Genomic DNA, 9,569 nt, shown 5'->3' with positions numbered 1-9,569 from the left:
ACCTGGCAATGGGGGGGGGGGGGGGGGAGGAAAAAGCTATTGAGCATCACAGCTCCAAGACGCATTACAGAAGTTTATCAAAATTATTAATCATTTGAATCTAACTTGATAAAGTGATGTTTACTTTGCCTGAATGTGAAAATTTTCTTACAAAAGTGTAGCAATATTAATGTGAATTAACAAAATTGTTGACTAAAAAATGAAGCTTGATGGATAGAGCTGTCTCACAATTTCCTTATGATAAAGAAGCTATTTAAGGCATTCTTACTGTAAATACTATGGCGATAAAGACATATGGACTCCCCACTCCAACTTTGCCAATCCTTTGTACATGACAACAAATACATTAGGCTGACCCAGAATCTAGACCGTCATAGTTAGACATAAACACAAATGGCTTTGATTAGAAATTTTTCAGAAATCTAGATAGCATCAGATTTCCAGAGCTATAAAGGTAATCTCATCAGTACAGTTAACAAATATTTATTAGTACCTATGAGCAAGGCACAGTGGGAATGTAAGATTTCAGGAATCTGACAAACTCAAGGAAGATTCATTATAGACAAACTGAATGTTCAGAAGGACAGCCCCCATAATCACAGTGTCCACCCAGGAGACATGATAAAATGCTGGCTAAGGGTGAATAGCCAGTTCTGGAAGCCGATTTAAATGTGATGGGTAATAACAAACCATTTTAGGTCCAACCTCTTTCTCACAACTCTCCTGTAGAATCCTATCAAACAAGTTGTTTTTCCAATCCTCTTCTAGAATCTGAAAGGTAGCTGGTCTCAGCCACACTCTATATTTTCTAACATTTGATGGTGTGAAGTAGTAAATAAAGGCCCCTCAGTAATTTTTATAGTTAGGAGGAGCTCCAGGGTGGTTTCAGTCCCGTGAGGTAACGGCACCACCTTTGGCACATACTATGTGTGACATGGGTGAAGAATACTGAATACACCATGAACTGCCAGAAGAATGAACGAATTTGTCTTGGAAGAAGTATAGCCGGAATGCTCCTTAGAAGTGAGGATGGACAGACTTTGTCTCTCGTACTTTGGTCATGGTATCAGAAGGGATCTACCCTGGAGAAGGATATCATGCTTGGTAGAGGGACAGTAAAATGGGGAAGACCATCCATCAGCAAGATGGATTGACACAGTGGGTGCAACAATGAGTTCAAACATAGTAAAGACTGTGAAGATGGCGCAGTACTTTATTCAGTTGTACATAGGGTTGCTATGAGTCAGAAGTGACTCAGTGGCACCTAACAACACATGGGTCACTGTGACAGAATTCTTTTCCCAACGTGGCTTCTCTGATGTTGAATAAGGTATGAAGTTCGGGTAAAGCCTTTTCCACATGCATCACACTGATAGGGTTTCTCACCAGTGTGAATTTTTTGATGTTCCATAAGGCTTCTATTTCGAGTGAAACTTCTATCACACTCATTACATTTATAAGATATGGGAGCTTCAACATTTGCCCACTGGCTTTCCATTGTACTCTGACTCTCCCAGGTCTCTCCATGTTCAGAATTCTGAATGTTTTTATCACCACCGTGGATCCTCTGATGTCTCAGGAGATGTGAATTCCGCCTAAAGGCTTTGCCACACAAGTTGCACCGGTAGGGCTTCTCCCCAGTGTGGATTTTGTGATGTTCAAGGAGGCTGCAGCTCTGGCTGAATGTTTTCCCACAGTCGTCACACTCATAGGGTTTCTCCCCAGTGTGAGTTCTCTGGTGTTTGATAAGGTTTGAACTGTGACTGAAGACCTTGCCACATTCTTCACACTCATATGGCTTCTCACCAGTGTGGACTCTCTGGTGAATGACAAGGGCAGAGCTCCCGATAAAGGTCTTGCCACAGTCTTCACATTCGTAGGGCTTCTCCCCAGTGTGGATTCTCCTGTGCTTAGTCAGGCCTGAACTCTGAGCAAAACTTTTTCCACATTCATGGCAATAATGCCTCCTGCTTCCTATGGTATTTTTCTGCTTTCTGTGAAACCTGCTCTCATGTTCAACAGCTTCTGCAAATGGAGGAATATGGGCAATGTCTTCACTCATATGTAATGGGATTTCCTCAGGCTCTTGTACTAGATGTTCCTCATCAGGAGGCAAGTTCCGGATCTTAGTTTGCATTTCACCACCTGAAACAACAAATGACTGGTGACTATCAATTATGCCCTATCATGGGAGGAAAGCTCTGTGAAAAGTATTGGAGAGGCAAGGCATCCAGTGGTCTACATATGTCAGGTATGAGGATTGGAGTGCAAGAATGAGCACAGTCATAAAGAAGGAAAATAGGAGTGCTTGGGAAGAAAGAGACCTGAAGCTGGGAATAGGATTAGACACTAAAAGGGCTGAGAAGAGGCCACAGCAAACAGGGCAAGTGAAAGGGTTTCTGAAGTGTTCTGTAAGAAACAGGGGAAGAAGGACTCAAATTGGTCACCGTCCTGTGGAAAGAGAAGTCATCTCTGACTTTGCCAAACCGAACTGGCTTTGGTGCTGGAGATCTGAGCTGGAGAACCTGCTGTGACAAAAATGAGCTGTGTGAACTCAGGCAAGTAACTTCATCTCCGTACCTCTGCACCCTCATCTCTAAGGTTGCTTCTAATTCTCACATTCTGCAGTCTCATAGCCTATTTCCTGAAGAGACCTCTCAGCTTTCCTCCCCTGTCAGGCCCTAAGAAGGGAAGGAAAGGAAGACAATATGTACTCAGCATCTACTATGAGCATTATCTGTGCTAAGGGGATGTATCTACTATATTCCACTTAAGCTGACTAGAGAAGTGTCAGGGTAGAGAAAAAACAAGGTCAGAAGGGTTAAGGAATTAGTCACACAGTTGGTTAGCATTGCGGTTCAGAAATGGTGGTTCTTAATGCAAACATAATAGGGTTCCAGAGCTTCTAACATTCCAGAAGGTTCTGATTCAAAAAAAGAAACCATAAAAGAAATGAGTGCCCATCGTCTTACCCAAGGAAATGAGGTTGCTACAGTTCTCCTCCTTCTCATCTCCGCAGAGGTTCACTTGAGGTGAGTCCAGCTGTGCCCACCCAGTAGAGAGGGTCAGGGCTACATCTTCCACTTTCAGCAACCCCTGAAACAACAGGCAATCCCAACTAGTTCCTCTTGCCCCACAACCAAAAATAACCAAACTCACTGTCATCGAGTTGATTCTGACTCATAGCGACCCCCTTTCTGAGGTGGTAAATCTTTATGGATGTAGATTGCCCAGTCTTCTTTCCATGGAGTGGCTGCTGGGTTTGAACCACCAACCTTCTGTTTAGCAGTCAAATGCCTTAGGCACTATACCACCAGAGCAAGTCATTCCCAAACCTGGACACTGCATTGAGGAGCACATGCAAAGAATGAACATTCCACTTAAAGGGACTCTGCAAAAAAGAGCAAGAGAGGCCCTCCAATCAATCCAATACCTATTAGCCCTATCTTTAGTAATATACACACACACACATATACATATAAAATAAGCATTAAAGGAAGAAAATGTTAAACAGATTAGGGTGTTTTCATATAAATGCCTAGACAACAGTACAGAAAGTGAAAAGATTTGGAAAATAAAGATCAACATCATGGAAGGAGTGGATGACATCCAAAACTTTCAAAAGTTTTGTGTTGTGTTTTTTTGATATAGTAGGGGTAGGGACTCATTTATACTAATGATTTTAAAAATACAATTAAATCTAAGTCTGAGGTGAGAAAAATCAGGAAAATATGGATACTACTACAGTACCTCAAACACTGAGCTATTCAAACAAGACAGGAAAGAGTGGGTAAGAAATGAAAATCCAAGTAAGAAAAGATTGTGCAGATGGAATTATAAATAACTTAGACTTACAAGAACAGGCCTTAAGGGTCCCTACAATTGTGAGCTCCTTGAGGGCAGAGTCCATGTCTTTATGTCCCTCATTAATAGTACAGTTTATGATACTTTAAAAAATCAAAACAAAACAAAAGCACTATCACATTAAGATCCAAAGTTTACATTTGTTGCCCTTATTGAAGAAAACCCCACAGATGAAGGGACCAACCAAACAGATGGGGTAGGGAAGATCTGAGAAGCACAGATAGCCCTCCAAGCCAGTAGCTGGGTACCAAAAATCCTCTTAGTAGGGCACCAAAACAAAGATAGACAGTGATAGATCACCTTAGGATCAAAAAATCCCTCAAATTCCATGTTGATCTAAGATTGGTATGAAGGCAGAGTGGGGAGGGAGGGCCATTCATGGGAAGCCCAACAGTAGTAAAAAAATGTTGGGTGAGAAGTGGGGGAACGCCAGCTCACCTGGGACGCTGGCATGAGCCTGGCAGTTACCACTGCATCTTCTCTACAGCTTCCTCCCTGGGCAAGGACAGGAACCTGCAGGACTAAGAAGGAAACAAGTATGAATGAGAGCTACCCTGGCATTCAGTCTCCCACCTTGTGGAATCCAGGTTCAAAAACTGGACTAATAAGTTTCTACCAAACAAATTTATATAGAGTGTGTTCCGTCTCAAAATTCCTGATCCCTACAACCTCAACCCTAGGACCTAAAGAGAGCTGGTATGCTTCCGCAGAGACAAAAACCATGGGCAGGATCTTCGGTAGGAATAGGAAATGAAGGCAATATAAGAGAAAAGAAAAGAAAGAAAAAATAAAGCTTTCCATTTGAAGATCCTTTAATTTTGAATTTTGCTGGGATAGGAGAATAAAATAACAATGTCTTTAGTAGCTGTTAGGGTGCTTTCTGCTTTGGTTTTGAAAAACGAAGAGGAGTCAGATAAGGCTGAGTCTAGAAGGTAACTAGAGTTTGCTTGCATAGAACTTGCACAGATTCAAGGGAGAGAAAAGTGAAGAACCTCAGGTTTCCCTATAGGAAGTAAATTTTACAAGGGGCAGAAAACAAATTGGTTTAGGCTCAAATCTCTGTTGAGAAATAAAGATTACATGTTGGCTGGAGTGTCCTAATGTTGTGTGTCTTGGGAAACTTCCTAAATATTCACAGCGCATGAGGGAAAACCCTGGAAAATAGTTTCCTGTGGAGTGACTTTCATGCTGTTCTAATAACAGACCTAGAGCTTAGATTTATACTCTTTAATGTGCAACATTCCTATGATTTCTGGAATACTCTAGCTGGCTTTACAGACTCTGCCTTGTTTTCTTCACAGAATTTGCCACTATCCAAAAGTCAATTATTAATTTATCTTTCCTACTAAATATAAGCTCAATCAGAGCAAGGATCTGTCTTAAGAATGGCTCTATCCCCAGTGCCAACGACACTGGCTATGATGTAGGAAACCTCCATAAATATGTTAAATGAATGGAGGCCACTGTGTTCTCTCCCAACCCCAATTTTAGTAAAAATCTTATTTACCATGTCTAATTTGGTTAGGAAAACTTTCCACCATTGTGTTTGAATGTTTGAATGTCTGAATTTTTAGTCTCAGTCTCAAAATAAAGTTGATTCATGATAGGTAACTGGAAATGGATCTCTCAGGTTATGCTTAAGTGAAATTAGATAAAGGCTGTAGAATTCATACTTCCCAGAAGATAGTCCTCACCTCTGTTTTGTAAGGGCTGGGACCCCAGAGCTTCATGCTTGAGCAGAGTCTTCATTGGCTGGAATTGGCTACTTTGTGATGCACGGGCTCTTGTCAACAATGCCATCTTGGAACAAAGCAGTTCTTGCCCAGGGTCTCGAGCTGTGACCTGGAAATCGTCCAGTTGGTTTATTTATTCAATAAACATGTCTATCATGCTAGTACTCTTTATTTTTCAGGCACTATTTCTAAGAATTTTACAAATATTAACTCATTTAACACAAACAACAACCTTACAAAGTAGGAATTACTATAGTCCTCTTTTTACTGAAAGGGAAACTGAGATACAGAAATTTTAAGAAGCTTAGCTAAGATCACCCAGCTAGTTAGTGGCAATGCTAGAATGGGAGTGCTCACAGAATCAGAATCCATGCTCTTAACTGTTACTGTGTGCTCCCTTATTATATATGCGTGTGCTTTTACGAAAATCCTTTTGGAAATGGTGTAAAATTCTTAGAGAATACTAATACCTTTCCTTATCTGAAAAAATGAGGATAATAATTTCTAGCTTTTAAAGTTTTGGAGACCAGTAAATAAAATGACAATATGTGAAATTACCTAACATAAGGCCTGGCACATGCTATGTCCTAATTACATACAGTCTTCCTTCTGAATATTTACAGTTAAATTACAGTTTTCAAGTCACATTCATGATCATTAGCTCATGTGCAGCTAAGAATTTCCCACATGCTTGAAGAATGAAGAGCCTGAAATTGAAAGATTTGAAAAGATTTTTCACTCTTATATGGCTTGAGTGCAATTATTCCATGCCTAGGAGCTCTGGTGGTGTAGTGCCTAAGGCATTTGACTGCTAACCAGAAGGCTGGCAGTTCAAACCCACCAGCCACTCCTTGAAAGGACGATTGGGCAAGCCACTTCGGTAGTGATACCACTTCAGAAACCCAAGGGCAGTGCGTTTGGTTTGTTTTGGATCCAAACCAAGAAACTTGGTCTCTTGGTCACAGGCTATAAGGCTTTAGTGCCTAAGGCTTTTGACTGCTAACTAGAAGGCTGGCAGTTCAACTCCACCAGCCACTCCATGGAAGGAAGACTGGGCAATCTACTTCCGTAGTGATACCACCTCGGAAACCCAAGGAGAGGTTGCTATGGTTGACTCAACTCATGGCTTGTTGTTGTTGTTACGTGCCATTGAGTCAGACCCGACCCATAGAGACCCCTCCTTGGGTTTCCGAGGCAGTATCACTACGGAAGTAGATTGCCCCACCTTCCTTCCGGGGAGTGGCTGGTGGGTTTGAACCGCCAGCCTTCTGGTTAGCAGTCAAGTGCCTCAGGCACTGCGCTACCATGGCAGTGAGTTGTTTTTGTTGTTTTTCTAGTCGTATGTTCCCTGAGGGAAAGTTCTCAAGGACACAGGAAAACACAAAAAGAAAACAGTCTCAAAAAACTTGCAGGAAGATGCAGGTAAAAATGAACTGTTTCTTAACCAATGGTCCATGGACTCCTTCCCAGGTGGTCCATAATGTGGAAAGGAAAAAAAAATATATTTTTTTTTTCATTTTACTAATATCTAAGTAGGAGCTCTGGTGGTGTAAGTGCCTAAAGCACTTGAGTGCTAACCAGAAGGCTGGTGGCACGCCTCCGAGGGAAGGTTGGGCAATCAACTTCCGTAGTGATACCACCTGGGAAACCCAAGGAGGGGTCACTATTAGTCGGATCCAACTCGAGGGCAGTGAGTTTGTTTGGTTTTGAATATCTAAGTGAAATTTCCTTTTATTATGAACACAAGCAACAAACCAAGGCGGTATGAGGTGTACCTGTGCTTTGTCACCAATAGAAATTGCAGACGTTTTCACATCACATGACAACCAGGCAAATATCCTTGAAATCATCATGGTTATCACCACTTTGAAATTACCAGAATTGTTAGACTTGTCTCTAGATTTTATTATTTATTGCATTAATTAAAAAAAAAAAAAAAAAAGCGATCACAAATTTGTTTAATATTTTGCTAACTGTATTTCAACATAACTGATTGCCTTTGGAGTCCTTTATATTTTGTTTTACGCATTCAAAAATATTATTCTGAGAAGGGGTCCAGGGACTTTACTGCCAAAGATGTTCATGGTACAGAAAAAGATGGAGAACCCCTGAATCTAAAGGAATGCCCCTCACTCCAATCTTGAGATTTTAGGAAGAAAGAAAAAGGTCTCACATACTAAACCAGTAGTCTCTACCTGTGGCCTCGGTTCATCCAGCTGCTCCTCCAAATACTCCAACAGAACCACCACCTCCTCCCCGCTCTCTGGATGCTGCTCCCGCACCCAGCTCTGCAGCGCCCCCGGCAGGATGGTCAGGAACTGCTCCAGCACCAGCAGCTCTAGGATCTGCTCCTTGCTGTGCACCTCAGGCCGCAGCCACTGCCGGCAGAGCTCCTGGAGTCGGCTCAGCGCCTCGCGCGGCCCGGCAGCCTCTGGGTAGCGGAAGCCCCGGAAGCGCTGGCGGGAACGCTCAGGGCCCATTCTGGGGCTGCTTAGCAAACGGGCCTCCTCTGCAAAGCAGGCTTCCTCCTTCTCCACCTTCACCGTCAGGAACCCCGTCAGGTCTTCTGTAGACTTGGCGTCCGGGGCTGCGCTTGCCCTTGATTCCCTTGCCATCCTGGGCCAAGACAGTACTCGGCCCCCACAATAGCGGGGAGCAGTATTCTTGTAGAAGATTCCTGAAAGGTGGGAAATCGCTATTACCCAGTTAATCTGCAAGCTCTCTCCTCTCGCGTATCCAGGGGCCAGAACGCTCCCGGACACAGCTGCACAGATTTCTCCCTGTAGTTCGTGCTTTTGCAAGAGGCCTTCTCTGCGCCCCACGTTAAAACAGGTACCGCAAAGGATGCCTTGGGGGTGCGAGTGAATATCCCACAAACGCGCAAGAGAAGTTGAGGTTGGAGCACGGGAAGCACTGGTTGGCACCAATGCGATTTCCTGGGCCTTCTAGGAGGCTCCTCTCGTTGGTTTTCTCCGAGTTAACCCATTAGCAAACGCGTCCTCACCTGCAGTCAAGTGACTGTAGTTACGGGAAGGAAAAAAGAAAGGACGATAGACAACTGGATCAAAAGAAATAAACCAAAAAAATCAAAAGGGGGCTCTGGTGGCGTAGTGCCTAAGGCATTTGACCTTTTCAACCCGTGGCATCCACTGGGTTGACAGTAAAATTCAGCTGGAAAGCAGGCTTCCCCAGAGCTCTGGACAACTGGACAGAACCTTTAGTCTGTCCCAGAAACAGCAAAGAAAAAGGAAACAGCACCAGGCATTTGCCATGGGCAGAGTAGCGGCGGACCCTGGTTCTTGCCCCCTCCAGCTGGTGCTCTCTTTTCTCCCCTTCAGGACAAAACTTCTTGAAGTAATGCCCTATGGTCACCAACTCTAGTCTTCACTTCCCAATCATCCTTCAACACATTGTAAGCAGCAAACCACCACCAACGCCGCTGAGATCTCCTGCAGAAGTAACTCTATATGCTCCCTCTGGCTACCGCTGCCTGTGGTCACCATTCGAGACGGTGCTGTCCCCTTCGAGAAACTCTTTCATCCCAGGCTTCAGGGATGACATTCTCTTGTTTTCCTCCTTTCTGTTTCTTCCCATCTCCCTTTCTCAGTCTGGCAGGGTGGTTACGTGCACAGACTCTCAAGCCAGGCCACCTGGGTTCATAATCTTAGCTTTACCACTTACTAGGCGGATGACAGGAACCTCTGGTGGCGCAGTGGTTAACTCCTCAGCTGCTAACCGAAAGGTCGGTGGTTACACGGGTGGGAGATCAACGCGGGAAGAAGAAAGATACGGTAGCTTGCTTTTGTAAAGATTACAGCTTTGGGTCGACGTTGGTGTGTGTGTATGTGTGTGTAAGAGAGAGAGAGAGAGAGAGAGGGAGAGGGAGAGAGACAGAGAGAGAGATTCGGTTGGACTCCACGGGTAGTGGTGGTGGTGATGTGTGATTCGCAGACAGCCCCCTTGGACTTGCTT

The 9,569-nt window shown here is 43.7% G+C and overlaps 1 protein-coding gene across 1 annotated transcript; it reads right to left on the bottom strand.

Annotated features, from left to right (window-relative positions):
* Window positions 1–1,279: 1,279 nt before the first annotated feature.
* Window positions 1,280–8,212, bottom strand: ZKSCAN4 (zinc finger with KRAB and SCAN domains 4). The gene is made up of 5 exons (XM_007956498.2): window positions 7,793–8,212; window positions 5,559–5,706; window positions 4,303–4,385; window positions 2,973–3,096; window positions 1,280–2,145 (listed from the first exon to the last, which is right to left on the bottom strand). Exons 1-5 carry the CDS (start codon window positions 8,210–8,212, stop codon window positions 1,280–1,282), a joined length of 1,641 nt encoding a protein of 546 aa, XP_007954689.1.
* Between the last annotated feature and the right edge of the window lie 1,357 nt (window positions 8,213–9,569).

Source organism: Orycteropus afer, unplaced genomic scaffold, assembly GCF_000298275.1.
Source record: "Orycteropus afer afer isolate SDZICR_OR568_19922 unplaced genomic scaffold, OryAfe1.0 scaffold00627, whole genome shotgun sequence".
Classification (NCBI taxonomy): domain Eukaryota; kingdom Metazoa; phylum Chordata; class Mammalia; order Tubulidentata; family Orycteropodidae; genus Orycteropus; species Orycteropus afer.
The sequence above is the reverse complement of the archived record's forward strand: the minus strand, read 5'-3'. Positions and strand labels throughout refer to the sequence as shown.

What these genes read in the sequence shown, in the direction of transcription:
- ZKSCAN4 (XM_007956498.2), bottom strand. Translation starts at nt 8,212, where the DNA reads ATGGCAAGGGAATCAAGGGCAAGCGCAGCCCCGGACGCCAAGTCTACA. An exon ending in CCAGCCCTTACAAAACAGAG is followed by an intron (nt 4,386 to 5,558) that starts GTGAGGACTATC and finishes TTTCCTTCTTAG; the next exon opens with TCCTGCAGGTTCCTGTCCTT. An exon ending in TAGCAACCTCATTTCCTTGG is followed by an intron (nt 2,146 to 2,972) that starts GTAAGACGATGG and finishes TTGTTGTTTCAG; the next exon opens with GTGGTGAAATGCAAACTAAG.